A 20,237-nucleotide genomic window follows, 5' to 3' on the forward strand; every position below is an offset into this window, starting at 1 on the left:
TCAGCAGCTTTACACACATGACCAATGGAGACAAAAACAGAAATAATAACGTTCTTTTTAGTCCTCTTATTTTTTCAGTGACTTCTTAATATCTTTGAAAGAGCTCTTTGTGTTAATTTTGCAATTCTAATAATATAAGAAATTTTTAAAAACAAAATCTATTGAACATTTCCTGCACATTGATCGGTCTGTAACTGTTAAAAACTGCAGTTTAATATTGAAGAATTTGATTCAATTTAACACAATCCTTACTGTATTAGTACCAGATTAATTAAATTGAATTGATAGCTTTTTCATGGTTTTCTCATAGATAACCAAGAGGAAAAATTCTTCTGTAAAATACACGAATGAAGCATAACTTTAAACATAGCTTTCCGCATGGTAAACTAGGTTTGACTAGAAATGTATTGTTTTGTATTTCAAAACTGCTACAAGATATATGTAAGGTAATTATTCAATTTATTTTAGAGCATAGTCAGAGCTAAAACAGTTCATAATTATTTAAATTGATTGATAATCAATTATTTATCATATTTCACTGCAATTGATCTCAAACCGTGCATTATTCTATAACAATGCACTTAAAATTAATATCAATCAATTTCCTGATTATATAAAAGGCTATCCACTTCTTACAATACAAATTTGATAAAATTTATAGACGACGTATGTGTTTGTATGATTTACGTAAAGAAATGAAACTAGGCTGTCTGACTGATAAAACAAGTCTTGTTATGTCTAGATGTAAAGAGGGTTCAAGAAACAACAATTATAATAGGTTGTAATTTGCAAATAATTATAACATGTATAATGAGTAAGTCACTGCTGGTAGATATTTATATTTTCATGATGAAAAAAAGTGTTGAAACATGACAAACCTTAACAATCCTTGTCTATATGTTGTTTATTATTCAGTGTTTTGGGTTGGCGGTTGATAACAAACTCAATGTTTTAAAAGGGCTTAATATTTCATAAGATTCTAAATGATACTATTTGTTTTTGAACCCTCTATCGAATTACGCATGCGTCTAGAAACAAAATGCATCTTTTATCGATTCAGCACTGAGCAAACAACGTGTATTGTCGTAAAATAACGTAATTTCCGTCCTTTTTTGTTAATATAAATATCCGTTAGTGTCTGCATTACCAGACAATTATTAAATTTTCAAAATTCAAATAGAAGCGCGAGCGGATCAGTAATATTACTGACTTCTGATACTGAACTTGGTAAGCTTAAACACATCATGTTGCACTTTTTTGAAGTAAGAATTATAAATTATATACAGCAGTAGCCCATTACACAAATTGTAGTCAATGGGAGACATGTATGGTTTTATCTTCACCTATCTAATTATGCAATTTAAACTTTGTCACTGTCAAGCGCCAGTAAACAAGAATACGGGATAGACTTGATATAACTGTTTATTAACACGAGCACAAAATGTCTTTCTTTATGAAATACAAATGGAGAGCAAAAAACAAGGGAGACAACTCCCTTACATATTATGTGTAGTACAACTAAATGTTCATAGGTCATTGACCACTATAAATATAGTGGCGTGACTTCTTTTTCCTTTCCCTAGGAAGTACGGATACAATTATGCAACATGTTTGACTAATGGTTAATTTAAGCAACATACAGCATCTTAGTATTAAGCAAATTTATCATTTAAAACATTTAAAAATAATGTTGAATAAAACGAACTAGAATAACATTGACTTAAGAAAAATGTTCTGGTGTTATAATGTGAAATCAAGTATTAAGACAAATCATAGTCATTGAGGTAAGTTGGAGGCTTTCGGACCCTTTGTGGTCGCTCACTTGTATTAATGGTGCGGAGTTCAACATTAGAATGACTAGAGTTTATATCATGCTCATCAACTACTTCTGGAGAAAGGTCCAAAGATAAGTTATTTTCAATTGGTTGATTTGGCAGTTCATATGCTGGACGAGACAAAGTGTCCGGAATGTTAATAACTTCTGGTATCGCGTCTTCTTCCTCACTTACATGATCATTATCACTATAATATTTCACTTGATTTGGCAAACACTCAGTAAATTGACTTGGAACTCTGTAGCACTCACTAAGTTTAATTTTGTATGATGTAGCTCTTAACTGTGAACCAGAAAATTTCTTAATGTAACACCATGGACTTTCAATAGATATAATTAGATATCTGTCACGAGCCTTGAGCTTACCTTTCTCATTAACAAGATAAACAATATCGCCAACTGATAACTCTTGACAAGACAAGGGCTTATGTCCCTTGATTTTAGATTTTTCACTGTATGGGTGATTACGTAGGCGGTTTTCATGCTGACTTAAAATGAGAGCTCTATCCGATAAAGGTAACTGTTCATTTGTAAACTGGTTCGTTGGGTCCAAAGTTCTCGTGATGATAAGCCACAATTACGAATACGTGAATTCAGTCTTGCAATAACAACTGACAGTCCTAATTCTGAAACTGGACCCCCAGAGGGATCATGGCGAAGTAGTTTCGTTTTCAAACTCAAGAATTGCTTTTTCTGCAACAGGGTTCTTATTTACATTTTTCGCGCAACCAATTTCAAGTACAATCCCAAGTGACTTGAGTTTTTCGTCTTCTCGCAAGGCTACAAATCCTGGAGCTGCATCACATCTGATGATAGCACTTGGACCCTCAAGTGGGTGTAATCCGAGAATAAGTTTCAACAAAGCGACACGTAGTGTATCATGTTTTTTCATTTTCAATTATACAAGCTGAGGTATATGAGCTTACAGTTTCACGAAGCACAAGTATCAATTGTTTATTTCGTTTTAAAACATCAGTTGCAAAATAAATTCCCACAACCTCTGGTGGAGGGGCACGTTGTTTGTTCATTTAAAGTATCTGGATACTTCTGCAAAGAAGTACAAGTATGACATAATTCACAGACGCTGTCAATAGCATTATTTAAGTCTAAAGCATAAAAGTGTATTTTCATTACAAGTTGCATTTGATGCTTTGTCGGATGGTTTAATTTCAGATGAAGTGCTGTCACAAGTCCGTCTATGACTGAGCGAGGTACAACTATGAGTTCATTGTATGGTGTAAGCGATCATTTTTCGGTACAACTAATAGGTTATCCTTAGCGATAGAGACCACATTAAGATAACGTTTAACATCTTTTAATATTAGTAAGTTTTTTTGAAGGGCGAGTGCCTTGTTTAAGATGAGCATGAGTTCTGCGAAGGTCAGGGCAGTCAGATTGTATATCTAACCATGCGGAGCGGGTTGTGAAAGGTAAAATTAGTCAAATTATTCAGAATGTCATTCACCTGGACTGATCGGACAACAGAATCTTCAGTTTCTATTATAAAAGAGCAGATCTGACAGTGCGGTTCTGTGCAGTCTGGGGCATTGCGACTAGCGAAGTCTGATGGTATGTTTGCAGATCCAGCTAAATGCCGTATGTTAAGATTATACCGGCTGACTAATGACAAAAACGATGTCAATCTGGGACTAGCAGAAAACTCTCCCCTATAAAGTTTCTCAATAGCTTGAACACATGGCTTGCTATCCGTCAAAATACATGACCTATGCTTAGATTGAAACAATATACGGACTGAAATGTTTAATAGCAGCGGCGATTGCTAGCGCTTCGATCTCACAAGGGAGCCATGTAACTTGGTGTTTTCTTAATTTGGCACTAAAAAAACCAGCAAGTGAAAGTTTGTTGTTTTCTTGTTACGTAAAGGGTTGCACCTATGCCATGTTTGACAACAGACCCATCTGTAACAATCCACAATTGATCTGAAACTCTAGGGAGAACGATAGCCTTATGCGTGTTTATAAGTTTCTGAGCATTAGCAAAGTATACATGTAAGTCATCAGTCCACTCCAGCTTTTTCCTGTGAGGGTCGTCCTGCAATTTTGTCATCAAGAGGGGCAAGTATAGAGGAGCAATTAGGTATAACCCTTGCAAGCACTTTGTAAGCACCAATGAATGACCTAAGGCCACGCACTGTTGTAGGGGATGGGCAAGTAGACAGTACAGAAATGCGGTGAGCATTAGCAGTGATAATGCCGTTTGACCATGTCCAACCCAGAATTGTTGTTGAAGTTGGAGCAACGACGGTTTTAGAAGTGACAGTCTCAAGTTTGACTTGTAAAGGGCTGTGAGGACACGTTTCCAATTGGTGTACAACTCATCAGGTGTGTTGCCACCACAATATAAGTCATCAGCCAACTTAGCGACAATACCGTCCTGAAGACAGTCGCCTAGAACTCGACAAAGGAGTTCCTCTAGAGCTGTCTCAGACCCTGGCATACCCATAGCAGTGCGAGTGTACACTCGCACACTTTAAAGGGTGGTAGCAACCCACAATATTTCATAGAATCTTTGGAAAGTGGAATTTGGTAGAAAGCACTAGTAAGATCAGTTTTAATAATGTACTTCCAAGGAGCAATAAGGCGAAGAATAGAATCAACATCAGGCATAAGAGAGAAGGTTGGGGGCTTACTGTACCGACCAACATCTGCAAAATCAGTAACTAGTCTATAGCCACCCTGGGGGTTTTATAACTAAAAAGGATGGGTTAAGATATTCAACAGATATGTCAAGATCTTCTGGTCGGCAGAAAACACCTTGACATTCAAAAGTTCATCAAATTTATGCTGTAACTGAACCAAACTTATCACGATTATATTGGGGTACTCTCCCCTTTCGTTGGGTGGTTGTACAGGGCCCATGTTGACCTTAGCCTGAAAAGGGACCTACAGCTCCGTTGTAGCCTCTTTTTATGTCACTACTAAAAACAACATCAAATTGGTCATGTAGGGACTGAAATTCAGAGCGAGACTTTGGTGGAAGGATGTTGTCAGGATCTAAGTTAACAGTGCCCGAGTTAGCAGTGTGTTTGTCATGGGAATTCTTCACATGAGTCGAAGCAGGGGATAAAGTAGCATCATCTAAAGTACTAGTGACAGTTGTGACGGGAGAAGTTAGTCTTACTTTGACAAAAATGGTCATGCTTATGAAGCTTTTGTGGATCGGCGGAGTCATTAAGTATGCGAATTTTGCCATCAACCGCCTCTATTAACTGAGGTGGTGGCCAGTTCCCAACCGTTTTGCTATAATCATATCGTTTCTCAATGGCAAGGGTGGCAATCGGCATGAGCATTATTTAAAAAATATCTACTTCGATGTATTCTCCGGGCCAAACTACAGCAGAAGAGGTAATACGCAAAACGAACGGTGGAACATGACGGATGTTAGTGTTTTTCAGTTTTTCGGATTCAAAAACTACTATAGATAATCTTCTGATTATCACGATATGATTTCGTGTTTTGAAGGCCTGACTGAGATATTCATTGTAGGCCATAAATGAAACGCCGGCTAAAATATCAACATCAAGGTTATCACTACAAGCGCATCAAGTTTGAAATGATTTTTGCCCCGTGTAAGCATGATATGAGTCTCCCCAGTAATATTAAGAGGAGTTGAACCCATCTGCTTGAAGTGCATTGTTTGACTGGTAGATTTGAATAGTTGCTCCAATGTGTTTTAGCAACAGAACTCTTGATCATGCTAATTTCTGCACCAGTATCAAGCGTGACAATTAATGCGTAATGCTTATGAAAAAACTTTCATTGTCGGCGATTTAGTAGTACTAACCCTACGCGAAGATGATGTGACAGCGGTATAATGTGTCGGGAGGGATATCATGCTCATCTTGATCATCTTGGTCATCGGTTTTGACAAAGATTCTCAATAAATTCGTTTATCTTCCGTGGTCTGTCTCACCCTGGAATTCAAGAACTGTTTATCAGAGTCAGGTAAAAAGTTACATTTGCTTAAATAATGTGGTAGCGTGTTCTGCCAGCTTGTTTACAAAGTGGGCAGGTTGGTGTGCGTTTGAACTTGGCGGAAATCTGGATTTGAATGAAGTCCTAAGAACCTTTGATTCATTAATTGAGTGAATTTCATCCCAGTAAACTGTCTAACGCCTGAGAGATCTCGGGTTTAATTGAAGCAAGAGTCTTCGACCGGAGGTCAGTTCCATAACGCTGCTTGACAAGAGCTGGAAGATTTGGGTGAATCAAGCGAAGCCATGTCAGAATGATGAAATTTTCCATAGATGGTGTAAGATCTTCATCGTCAGTTGGGGCATCCCATGATGTTGTAATATTGCCACCTGCCTTGAGAAGGTTGTCTTCAGCAAAACTAATTAATCTCTGATACAAATCCTCAGGGCGCTCATCTGTTTTAATTTAATGTCATTTAAGTTTAAAAAGTTTGCTCCTGACCGCTGAAATCCATAATGAAGTCGAATTGCCTGCCAGATATTTGATAAGGATGTTGAATTCTTGACAATAGTATTTCTTGAAATAACTGGGCAATAATTGGCAATTTGTCCCAGCATCAAATCCAGGTGTGTAACTTTTTGTTCGGCGGTACGACGTTTTGCCTCTGGGACTGCTTCCCCATCGTCGGTTAGGCCACGAAGTGGGTTGCCAGATTTTTTCAGCCATGTAAAACCCGTCGACCAGAAAGGGAGCAAAATTTGAGTCTAAAGACAGGATATTTGCAGGTTTTGTTGCCACGATTCAAACGATGTTATTGTTTCGTTTTTAGATAATGTCCATTGTTTTGGAGCACGATGCGTAGCCTTTTTGAATCGAGTCGTGTTTCAGTTACTTGTCACGTCCCGGCCGCTTTTGGCTATATTTTTGTTACCAGTTCGTTAATGACGATACTAATCACGTATACTGGAAGTCTGGGTTTTTATCCGACAGCTGCCACCACGCCAGTAAACAAGAATACGGGATAGACTTGATATAACTGTTTATTAACACGAGCACAAAATGTCTTTCTTTATGAAATACAAATGGAGAGCAAAAAAACAAGGGAGACAACTCCCTTACATATTATGTGTAGTACAACTAAATGTTCATAGGTCATTGACCACTATAAATATAGTGGCGAAGGTGAATTTAAAACCTACATGTATCCGTTACATCCACTTTACAAAAGAAAATCAAGCGGGAATATGAAACGATTTCTTTGATATATTGTTTTAGAGAATCGAGTATCAATTTATCATCTCTACTACTATAAATAAACAAACATACATGCCTTACTGAACATAAGCTATTATAATAAAATGTTCATTGGACATGTCAGATATGACAGTTATTAATCATGACTTAGACATTTCTGTCAAACATCAAAATGAAGATGATTTAGTTTGACAACATCAGAAAATGTCTAAATAAATGCAAGTACTTTTGAAAAGCTTTTCAGATGTATTTGTTTTTTTTCTTGAACAAAATCGATTAAAGTTACACATGTCAATAATATGGCATGTATTTTTTAATAATCTATTTTGCTTCAATTGAAATAAGGTCGAAATTTAACTACACAAACTGTATGGTACGTTATATTTATTTTAATTTTGTAAAAATTGCCAGTTCTCGAACTCATTTAAGTCAAACTTTTTTTAATTTATACATGATTCTAAATGATTAGAAACGCTTATAAAACACGTCGGAAAAAAAACAATTATTAAGATAATGACATACAAAATAGATGGCAAAGTGCAACAATATGATAGTGAAGTTCGACAGTACGATGGCGGAGCACGACAGTGCAATAATGACAGACCATCATGCTGTTATATTGTCATCACCAAACTGTCACCATTGTACTTGTAGACCGTAACGTCTTACTGTCAACATCTATCTGTCGCGCTTAATCATTGTATTGTCACTATTGTAATGTCGCACTGTCAACATCCTACTATCGCGTATTACCATCGCTTCGCACCTTCCGGTCAAGCATGCGCAAACGTTTCACTCAGCATGGCGTCAGACGAAGAAATGGTCAATGTTTTCCTCTTATAATATCTTATTTTGTGTAAAGATTCGACAGTACGATAATGATAGTTGCCAGTACGATCATAAAATTACGAATGTATGATGGCGACAGTACGATGGAATTTTATCATCGTTATATCGTGCTAGGCCAACGTACGTCACCATCGAATTGTCGCATTTTGCAACCGTACTGTCGCATTAAGTATTGTCGTGCTTTCCCCTTTTCGTTCTCAGAAAAAAACGCGTTTTTCTTAACGAAACACCATTATTTGAGTTTATTATGACTTTTTGTGATCTTTACGTCACTTATGGAACCATAAACATGATTTCTGTAAGCAAGTCTCATTCCTGTTACTTTTAGTTAAAATCAACTTTGCAGTTAATACAGAGCTGTTATCCTAAAAAAATATTTATAACGAAGGATTACGAATGACAGACATTATTACATTACAAACGATTATCTCAGAGCACAACAATGTTGGTGGATAATGCAGGATGAATTTAAGTCATCATTAATAATAACAAGACAGTATCAATTGTATGTGTAGTAGTGACATGTATCTGAATAAAGTAAATAAAGTAAATAAAATAGTTCCTCATAAAATGCATGTACCAAATAAGTCTGACATGATAAATTTTGATTCATAAATATACTGTGAAATTAGGAAATTTTCATAGATATTTACGAACAAAGAGAAACGTGGCTTTCTATGTTCAACACTTTGAATTATATTTACACTTTAAAGGTTTTATAATTATATACACGAGGTTGTATTTTAGCAACTTACTTGACAAAAATGCTATTCTAGAATATTTGCACACACGCTGTCATTTGTGTTCACGTTTTTAATCAATGACAAATATTCTCTCCTCTTAACAATATCGTTTAAGTACAACAAAAGAATGAGATGCCTTTTTAATGGTATTTTCATTTTTCGGCGTAATACGAACTCGTTATTATATACACAATGAAGTCTGCTACATTTCTTATATATAACATTCCTAAATTATGCGTATGTATCAGAGTAATCGAATATTTGTGTACGATTTCTTTTAGTACATTACCGTGTAATGGATAAGGTTGTTTTGCAGCGTTTCTTGATTGTAAAATACCCTAAACTGTCCACAAATTTATACAGATGTTACAATGTGTTTAATATTTATATAATTATTCAATCACCATCTTATTTTTATCATATTCACTTTCAAATATGCATAATTCCCCTGCCCAACAAAATTTGAAACTATTAGTATTACGGGTATATCTTTTATCAGCCTTTATTTTGAATGATGAATATACAAGTCTAAATGCGTTCAAACTATATTTTGTAGATACAGTCTGATCTGATTATACATGTTTATATCACTAAGTAAGAAAGCAAATAACGTTAATGTGTTCTCCAACATAGCATATAGTTATCTGATAACACACAAAAAAATAAAATAAAATCACACAAAAATACAAAAAAAGAGACACAACTTGAATATTCCTGGATTCCGAGTTTATGGAGAAAAACAATGATGCGTTTTAATTTCCTTATTTTTGTTAGATATGCCAGTTAATATTATTCGATCCTTTTTTTCTTAATAGCCCGGATCTTGACAGGAAGTGGACGATTAAGAGTATTGGAAGTGACGTCAGCTTCGAAACTTTGAGGAACATTAGGATCTTCACGGAGAAAATTGAAGTTCTGAAGCAGTGTTGTAAGAACAAGGAACATCTCAGTTCTTGCCAATGCCTCACCTAAACAAACTCGTGGTCCTGTATAAATAAAATGATGAAACAAGTTATTATTCATCTTTTTTTTCCATATCAAATACTAAAACTAGCCAAATTACACATAAGGTGAAACTTGGTGGCATGTCTCTAAATCAGTGAATTACTTTGAAGAAATTAAAGTGATTAAAGTACATGGTTTTCGACATAAATGGTTATTTACAATCAATATGAAAATAATGTCTTATGCAAATCCGTGCAATTCTTACACCAAAATTAAATCCCGGCATAATCGGAGCAAGGGATTTTCTGAATATTTTGACCAGAATTAGTAATTGCCTCCGCGAAGGGTAAGTCATTAGATGTAGACTTAACAATATTTTAGTCATAAGAACAGTTTTTTGTTAAACTTTAAATAAAATTCAACGCAAAATCTTGCGTATTTTAAGCTTGGGTCGTTACAAATCATTTGCTCCCTAACATGACTTTGTTACAAAGACAAGATGTCTAATTCGGTTGATCCTTTACCCCTGCCTGAGATGACTTTTTTAGAACAGTTAAATGGTGTTTGTGGGAGAACAGGAATAACAACAGTAGCAGCAGCACAACAACAACAGAGAAAAAAACACTGTAAAACCAAACCCAAATGAAAAAAGGATGTGGTTCAAAGCATGGACATACATAGTCAATGGTTCATCTTTCTTAAAAATAGAGGCCTAATAGGGAAACTGTTCAATTTCAGATTGTGTTAATATATAATAAGGAAATGGATGTTATTGGTTTAACCTTCGAAATATCTCCATGTGTTGAATAACTATACCTGTTGATACAAACGAACGTAATGACAGTACAGCTGGGTGTTTAAAAAGGACACAGCAAGTCGGGTTGATATAATCATACATTTTACCGCTAAAATTCTTACGAAAAGTTACAACTTTTTATGTATCATATATAATGGTTCGTACGAGTAATCTTACCCGTGGAATATGGTACGAATGACAATTTGTTTATCAGTTGTCCTTCCTCATCAATGAACCTTCCGGGATCAAACTTCTCTGGATTTTTGAAGAGGTTAGGGTCCATGCTTACCGAGTATTGCATCGGAAGTATGACAGTACCTTTAGGTATATGATAGCCAGATAGTGTTGTATCTGCACTTGTGTAATGTGGCAGGTTTAAAGGAACTAAAATTAAATGAAATAAAGTTTGAGGACACAGAATAAATTATTAAGCAAACAATCTAATAAAGATATAATACTTAAATGCAATCCAGGGTTTCCGTGATCGACTGGTTGAAAAATTTTACTTCAAATGAATTGCGTCTCACTGATGTGGGGTTGAATCAAGTTCGGGACTTCGCATTCAATTATGTGCTAGCCCAGAAGGTTAGTTGTTCTACCTAAGCGCTTTGCCAGTGCAAGGAGCAATTGAGGTCGCAATCCGAAACAACAGCATGAAAGCCCAAATTGTCCTTTATAGCGCCGTTGATGACTAACTGTACACTCAACAATGTACATATTCATATGACTGTACAGAGGGTTTCTTATAAATACTCCTTGAAGTTTAAATCTCTATACTTCTTTACGCAGCGTGATCATTTGAGAGCAAGTAATGAAGTAATACTAATACAAACGGATCAGATTAAATTATGTCATTTATGAGACGTGATAGTTAAAACAACAAAGACTAACGATCTACAAGTATCCTCAGTGTAACACTCTTAATACAAAAAAGGGTAAAATAGAGAGATATAAAGAATCCCTAAAGAAATTCCAACAAGACAAAATTGAAAATGCTGCAGGCTCGGTTTGATTGAGTTTGTTCATTGCCGGTAATGGAAAGTGGAAATTACCTTCCACGCCCCTAGCACCGGCTTAAGCAGAATTCAACATTAAATCGTGGTAATGGTGATTTATTTTAATTTAGAAACATCCGCAGATGTGTTCATACGGCGTTTACCATGTCAATGTGACACTTTAGTGCCATTCCATGGTCCACAAGTACACGAATGCGTGTGCTCTAAACGAAAAAAATCAATGGGCGGAACTAACTTAAACGGAATTTCGAAAGGGGATCAGAGGTTGTAACAAGCCTGCATATCACAGATATGACGTCAAAAGACACAATTAAAATGCAGGCAACATATCCTTAGGGTGATTCAAAATTATTCAAGTATGAATATTGGAACCCCACTCCAAATAAAAAAATGCCAAAAAAGTTAAAACTAAAGTACCACAAACACAACAATCATGTCGTGCTGAACGATCTTAAATGATCGGGCGTGTAAAACGAGCGTTAATGACTTCCAAGAAGAGCGGTGTTGTTAGTATTTGCTCAGCAAATTGCCAAGAATTACAATTTGTACTGATTAATCAATTTTGCAATCTTTGAAATCAATGAACCATCGGAAGATTAAATGTTATAGCTACATGTATATATGCATATCATAATACGATGACGCGAATTTTTTTCATTTTAAAAGTTTTTACAATGATAAACGTATTGGAATCTATGATAAGAAAGTGGTGAAGAAGAGTGGTGTGTAACCTCTGTTAAATGCAATAAAAGCATTGAACATCCTTCAAGCAATCATATAAATACAGATTTCATGTATGTTGATTTCTTTTTGTTTATAAAATCGATCTCAATCCTGAAATCTTTGCTAATACATGCTCTCTCGGTAAATGAATTGTAAATGTCATACCCATGCAGCAATATCTGTGAACTTCCATGATAAATGCGTTTACATAAACCAGACAATTTCTGTCACGGTACTGAATAGCTTTACCATTCACTTTCTACAATTAAACAGAAATAATACAATAAAATCTTTCTTTAATATTGTTATGGATTAACGTTTTCAAGTGCTAAAGATAATGACTAAGAATCATTTGTTTAATCACGGTCTGTTCGATTCCTGCTAGTAAAGTATACATTTATAGTGGGCTATCAAGGAAACATCATCCGAAGGTCGATTTTAACCAAAGTGTTTGTCGTTGCTTGTAGTAAGCCGGGGCGACAAACCGAAATTCGTCTCTTACAGCCATCATTGAAGCTGAAAAGTGTCATGACGTATAGACAGTCAAATGTTATTTAATGATGTTAAACCGAACAATGAATAACACTACAGAATGAAAGAATAAATCAATGGAAGCATGGAGAAGGAAAGGAAAGAAGGAAAGAAGAGTCGGCTGATTGAACGAACGAATAAATGGTAAAAGTTGTTTATTTCATTTAACAGAAATAATATGATTTTTGATACCTAAAGGAAATTGTGACTTAAATTCAAAAATGCATGCTTATGTGATTTGTATGCATGCTTAATGCATGCTTACTTGTATGCATGCTTATGCTTTTGTACAGACTCAATCAAACCGCGTCTGTAATCCTCCTGTAATTTTGTTGTGATTAATGCTTCCGAGGGATCACTTTGTTTCCAGATTTTAGAGGTACATTACATTTAAAAAAAAAAACAAACAAACGGACTAAGTGTAACACAGTCAAGTTAAGTGGTAAAACTAACTGTACTAAATACTAATTTTCACATAAAAAAAACTATATTTTGTTCAATACCGTGTTAATTTCCTTCTGGCATTTTTCTTGAACGTCCGGGAATTCAACCAGGTATATGAACGCCCAGGAGAGAGCTGTTTGAGTTGTCTCAGTTCCCGCGACAAATAAATCAACGATTACTCTAAACATGCTGTCCCCTGTTACAAAAATGAAGAAAAAAAATAATAACATACTAAGCTGTATTTAATTCGTTTCATATGAAGTTTGATATTAAGTACGCTACATAGCATTATCTACATTAACAATGCCAGCGTCAAACACTTGACATGGCAGATTATTTACGTTCTTTATGTTTCCAGTTGTTCGTGCCCATCATTATTTAAAGAACTTGATATTAGAAAATATTGCTACACAGTCTCTTTGTACATATAAGATACACATGGTTTGACTCCACACAAAGTAGATATGTTATATTTAATATTCTATACACTATAGGTGGTCATAATATGAATATAAATTGTCATTAAAAAGGCAGTTTTCTTTAATAAAAGATAACTTTACTTGACCTTTTATTCAAATCAAACAATTAGAATTCCATATATCTAAATAAATTTCTGTGATAAAAATAGTTTACTCATCAGGATGGGCAAAGTTTATCTTTAAATGCATCCTGTTTCAATCAAAATGTGCTAAATTGGAGATAATTTGTGATATGATCATTTGATTTACTATGTTTCAGAAAAATAACGTTATGCTAATTTGTATATTCAACATATTTCAGACGCTGTTTTATATCAAATGAATTCCGGTCCTGATTATCCAAAGTATTTTTGCGAAAAACGTTCGTTACTGTTTATAATGGCATCTCCCTCATCTGTCTTGTTCCTGTCAGCGTCTAAATATAGATCAAGGAAGTCTCGTAAATTAGTAGGATCAAATGTGTTTCTGTGCTCTTCAATTTGTTCACCAACATATTTTGCGACATCATTCATGACCTCTTTCCTCATTACCTCGATCTCGAAATCCTTACAAGAAAAAAAAAGGAAATATTGTCGTTTCTTTAAACCTACAAAGATAAGACAGACTGGTTAACAGTTCAACAGTATGTATACGAGCAATTATTTCTCATTGCATTTTAAGGTGACAACGGAGTCAATTATCACTGAAAATACCTAAAATGAGATTTTTTGCTAAGTAGATTTATCAACCTTTTCTGAACACATTCGTGATTTAATTTTGGAAGCAGTTAGTCCAAAAAATGTGTTTTTAAACGATTTAAAACGGTACCTATACTATTTGTATCTGCTATTCGCGTGACCTGTCGATTATCGATAACGCTCCGCCCCCTGTTGAGGCATCAATGAGGGAAATCGGTAGTTCCATATATCCGTGAATTACAGGTCCATACTGGTCCATACTTCTCGTAATACATGTATCGTTCATCTACCGTACATCTTTTATGAATATCTCAACATTTGGCCTTTTTTATAAATTAAGAAATTGTCGGCCAATGTACGTAACATAATGTATGAAACATAAATAATTAAGCATAGCGGCAAATCGCACGACCACGGGGTTGATTAAAAATGTAGTTGCTAAAATATCCATAATGTGTGAAAATAATTTGTCTATCCCGTTAATCTGATATATATAACATTGAGTTGATAGACTTTTGTACGGATTCAAGGGCTTACTTTACATTCAACCTCGTTTTCTAACAATGTCAAGTAAAACAACAACAGACGACATTTTTTATGCGAACGCTTATATGACTTGTGGTAAGGTGTCCCTGACAAATTTCTAAACAATTTTAGATTGTCTAAGGATGATTATTTCTCTATGAATAAAAAAAAGATATTAAAATATATTCTCAGTGAAAATAAATTGTTCGCCAGTAAATCCGACACAGTACTAATAAATCTGGGACAAAGTATGAAATTTATTGTCTATCCCGGTAGAAACTGGATCTCTATGCCGTGCATAGATGATATTCATGATAATAGAAGTCAAGAAGGCCACATCATAATGATCGAGTAATGCCTTTTATTTCTATTAAAATATGTGAAGCATTATCAATTTGGTGGAAAAAATATATACTATCCCGTTCTTATTTGTACATCTACCATGGACTTTAAAAGACTGTCAGAAGCTCAGTTTTTTGTTATTTTATTTTATAGTTTAACGGAATTTCATACACGAATACACAGGCAGAGTGACACTGGTATAATACAATAATAATGCTGATGATAATAATAATAAACTTCAAATAGGAAACAATTAAATACCCCGCTAGCGGTGCGCAAATGCGTTCCATTTGCCCCCACTGAGTGCCTCAAATTTTACCGATAGTCACGTGACATGTGCGACAGATACCAGACAAACAGTAAATCACGTTAAGAATTGAAGAAATTTCGGCTATAAACTGATATTAATCAGCATCTTTTTAATTGGTCAGATGTCACTGGGTCATAAAATGTTGTTAGAGTATGTTACCGCAACTTGTGACCCTCTCTGGTGCGATATTTGTGTATTATGCAATTATTTAGCGTGAAACGTAGGGGTCCGAGAGAGAACAGCCGATTTATGACACTTCGTTTGATGCGGGTCGGACTAACTTTGAATCGGCATAACTTTTTTAATAATCAAGCAATTAACATGCGGTTTAAAGCACATGAAAGGGAATTCATTTATGGAGGGAACCGTGTCAGGGATTTTTGTTTGCTCAATCAGCGACTTAATTATCTTTAATTACGTAATATGTATGGTGAAAAAAGTCGCATATTTTGTTTGACGTTACGTAATATTTTTTTGAGAAAAGATATAAAAAATTTAAGACACGGTTCCCCAGATAATATAAGTATGGTTATTTTCCAAAAGTTTGATGACAAAAAAATAAAAAATGACTTTGATATGACGATTTAAAATTTTAGGATTTTTATTCAAAATCAATCATTTACAAAGGCATTTTTTTCAAATATGTTATTTTTTATGATGATCAACGACATTTAATGCACAAAGATTAAATGAATAACAATTATTACTAAAATAACTTGGTTTAAATGACATTTATGTGAGTACCACGGAAAGTGTCTGTTGTCACCTTAACAAAATGTACATGCATAATAATTATTATGACATATTGACAGAGTTATGAAGATATTTATTTGATCTCAAAATATGTGTTAAAACTACAAAGGTCAGACAGACTGGTTTAACAGTTCAACAGTATGTATACGAGCAATGATCTCAAAATATGTGCCTTATAAAAGATGGTATTTTATTCCAAATCTGTGCACCATTGTAACAAAAGTCTTTTCACAATAGTTTACTTAGTCATTATGTGATGCTGATTTTAAATAGTGAATTTCATTGCTGGAAAAAGTCAAAATTTCAGATATATAAGATGGGGCTAGGTTATTACAAGCTTTATAAAAATAGGAATTCCAGTATGAAAATTACATCGACATAGGATGTGGTTTTTTCAGTATATCTTTATTTCTTATTTGTGATGTTTTGTTTAAAAATAATCCTCGCAGCTCTTATTTGCATTTACCTATTTTATCTAAAGCTCAAAACAGTACTAAAATAATCATAATTCGACATAATATATGCATTATTTAATTACTGTTTCATTTTGTCTGTCACATAAATAAATAAGGTATACGCGTCAATAATGCTATTTTTGAGTTAAGTTTTTAACAAAGTGCTTCAATTTGGTAATTCCATGACAAATTATTATTAATATAAACACATATTTTTGTATTTTTATTTTTTTTGTTTTGCAATACATAAAGTAAGTTCATTACAATACTCCATTTTCAATTCGTATATAATATCATGCATTTTATTTTATTTGGATGGATTAACATATTGTTTAAATTGCACCATCGATCTATGGCATCCAAATTTTGTTGAAGTTTACTTTCTACTACATTAAAATCATGATCAGATACATATATGGTAGAATCGTCAGCATTAAGATCTATATTACCATTTTCAGTAGTTATATCATTAGTGTGTAATAAGAATAAAAAGGGATCATAATAGATCCCTGAGGAACTCCAGAAGTTACAAGCCTGCTATTGGACATGCTACGTCCAACCTTTACTTTACTTTATCTGCGTTCTAAACAGTAAAGTTTTCGTAAATGAAGGACTCTAGCACATTCAGCATGCATTAAACATATTTAAACATATAAAAAGGTACATCTTTTATTTTCCGTAGCGTTAAAGAGCACTACCCGTCATAATAGATTAAAAAATTAGTTAATATGTTGACCTTTTTCAAAGCTGTAATTGTGAAAATTTGTTTGTACATACGGATAAGCTGGGGGAAAAACAATTATCCTTAATTTCAGAGTAAGTTTATTCCTGACAACTCTAAGGTACATAATTACCGATTTCTTGACGAATTTAGCCAGGAACTCCGGCAAAAAGAAAGCAGCACTGAATAACGAAGCACTGTTGAGAACATCTGATAACTCCGTGATCCGATCTAATTCTGGGTCATCGTAGTCGAACCTAAGGTTGTACAGTGAAGATTTATTGAAACAGCAGTTTGGCAAATTTATTTAATATGCCCGTCACAAATGATAAGGAAAAGGGGTCGGAATTTGCGGACAACGCTATGTTTTATAATGATAGACATTAAGACGCAACATGTGATATGGCGTATTTAAATAAGCTGCGTCACTTAACACGACGCGTCACATAGTGAATTATCCCATAATGGAAGGTCTGTAATATGTTGACAGACTGATAGTATTCAGTATCATATGGAACATGTGACTACAAAATGATTCTATTTGTGTGTTAGTGTGTTGTTGTTTTTTGTTTTTTTTTTTTTTTTCGTTTTTGTTTTTTTGGTCATAGTGAGAAACATGATCCGATATACCATTTTTAGATATAGCAGATTAAAATTTGTTTCAAAACAACATATTATTATTCTAAATATATTTATTTTTTTACAAATTAAATCACCTAAAATTTTTATCGCTTTTTTTCTAAAGAAATATTTCATTTTGAGTGAAATCTGTTGCCGCAGTATGCATTGTAAATCAAATATTCAATATTTCACTGGATTTAGTTCTTGTATGATTACCTTTTACCAAAAATTATTTCATAATTGACGTTAGCAGCTACGTTCCGCATGAGATTGCTAATGGATACAGGTTGACCATTGGCTGCTTCAAGTACACCAGTGACGACCTGAATCTCAAAATTTATTTTCTCTTCTAAAGATCTTCTCCCGACACCAAAATCATGTAGTGCTCGTTGCGTGAACTTCCTCAGTACCCGCCAATGTTGGCCGTAATTACTCCACACTATACCTGCAATAGTTTAAAACTCATCATGCTAAATAATCGAGTAACACACCAAAATGTATTTTATATTAATTTTTATAAGTGAAAAATATTTTAAAACATATATTAAAAAATATTAACTATCTGAAATATTCAAATAATCTTAATTGAATGTTATTAAACTTCAGTAACTGTACATCTTTTCAACTCGATGTGAAATTTCTCACAAATACATAGCGCGTACAGCTGTACAATGTAAGTTATGATACGAATATTCTTATATTCATAACACTTAGTAGTCTCGCTTTTTACTTACAGTAAAACCTGTGAACAAAGGTCACCTAAAAGAGATACCAAACATTGGCTTTTAAGTTGTCGTTATTTTGGGGGTTATTGTTCTATTTAATCAATGAAGGTTATTGAAAAATAGTTTTTATTGTTATTTACAGGGTTATCTTAGCTTACCTGTACATGTTTTATAATTTTTCGAAAGTTCAATAAGAAATTATAGCTTATGTAAGTATTTCATGTATTTCTCTCATGTATTTTCTTTAAACGGTTTTTAAACAAGTTTTTAAAAATAATGTTCAATTCTTCATTTTGAAATCAAAAAGGTAATAAAACCAGTATTGAAAGAACATTAATTAAACACATTCAAGATAAAGGTGAGAAGAAATATATAAGTTCAAGGGCAACATTTGCCTAAATGAATGAAAACGAAAACCTACCTTTTGATGCACCTGTTATCCCTCCTTTCGCTCTAAGTCTGTCGCTGAATATTTCTGCTTTCTTCACCAGAGCCTCGTTTATGACGTTAATTTCACTTAGAACAACAAACATTTGATTCCCTAAATACCAACGGAAAACACCTCCATACTTTCTAGCCTCATCAGCAAACACTAAGTGATGTCTTCTTTTTGACAGTTTGTGCAGTAAAAATATTGAACCAAAGATTGGAAATTTAAAATGTCCGGGTGGTAAATTGCTAGGGGTTCTTACAAAGTACAATGTTATACAAAATATTGCTATCACCAACAGAAAGACAGTTAAATCCATATTTTTTTCAATGCGTTCTAAAGCTCTTTTTGACTTGATAACTTGTTTTGTAAGTCTTCATTTAATCAGTATCACATATTCACCGTATTTTATCAAAACTATATCAAACTAATATTTACTCACTTAAACAGTGATGTTGTACAAAATGTTATCGTTTATCAATAATATAAAATATGCAAGTGAGCAAACTGGGCCGTTTCATACTGATAATATACTTAGCGTCGATATAAATAACAATATGTTTTACATAGTATCTTTCTTCCATGTTTAAGACATCGTCTATTTCTTTTCAACAACCACTTTGATATTGTTTTACAAAGTTGTTTATGTATGGAAGTGAAAACGGTGATTATCATGACACCAGTGATTATGTTTTCATATGACAGTATATTTATGTGTGACACAGCTTGAAAAATAAATTTTATAAAAACATTTATCCTCAGTTTTAAATACATCTGCTTACATGATATGTTAAGTATGTTAGTGTATTGACATGTGTACAGTTTGTTTTCTTGTATTATCTTGTTATCATGTCATCATTTATAAGCCCTATATGTTTGAAACATATTGTATCTTTGCCGGTATATGTTACAAAAACTGCTTTGTAATTCATATATTATTATTTTGACCTTACAGTTATTATACTTCATTAAGGTTCAGTGTCATGAACCTGAATTACTACAAAGCCTCTGTATTGTTGGTACGATTGGTATATTGCAAAATGATTTTAGAATGACCTAACCATATGGTGTTCCAAAAACAATGCATGACCATGAATTAAAAACGGTAAAAATTGACATTATCTGGGCT

General features: G+C 33.9%; 1 protein-coding gene across 1 annotated transcript; it reads right to left on the reverse strand.

Annotated features, from left to right (window-relative positions):
- Nucleotides 1-8,452: 8,452 nt before the first annotated feature.
- LOC132717644 (cytochrome P450 2U1-like) lies at nt 8,453-19,594 on the reverse strand. Its single transcript, XM_060701158.1, has 8 exons — nt 19,100-19,594; nt 18,170-18,398; nt 17,466-17,589; nt 13,920-14,094; nt 13,130-13,266; nt 12,261-12,354; nt 10,534-10,740; nt 8,453-9,601 (listed from the first exon to the last, which is right to left on the reverse strand). The coding sequence occupies exons 1-8, from the start codon at nt 19,425-19,427 to the stop codon at nt 9,405-9,407; spliced, it is 1,491 nt and encodes a 496-aa protein (XP_060557141.1). The 5' UTR covers nt 19,428-19,594; the 3' UTR covers nt 8,453-9,404.
- Between the last annotated feature and the right edge of the window lie 643 nt (nt 19,595-20,237).

Source organism: Ruditapes philippinarum, unplaced genomic scaffold, assembly GCF_026571515.1.
Source record: "Ruditapes philippinarum isolate M1 unplaced genomic scaffold, ASM2657151v2 ctg4053_1_1_1_1, whole genome shotgun sequence".
NCBI classification, from domain to species: Eukaryota; Metazoa; Mollusca; class Bivalvia; order Venerida; family Veneridae; genus Ruditapes; species Ruditapes philippinarum.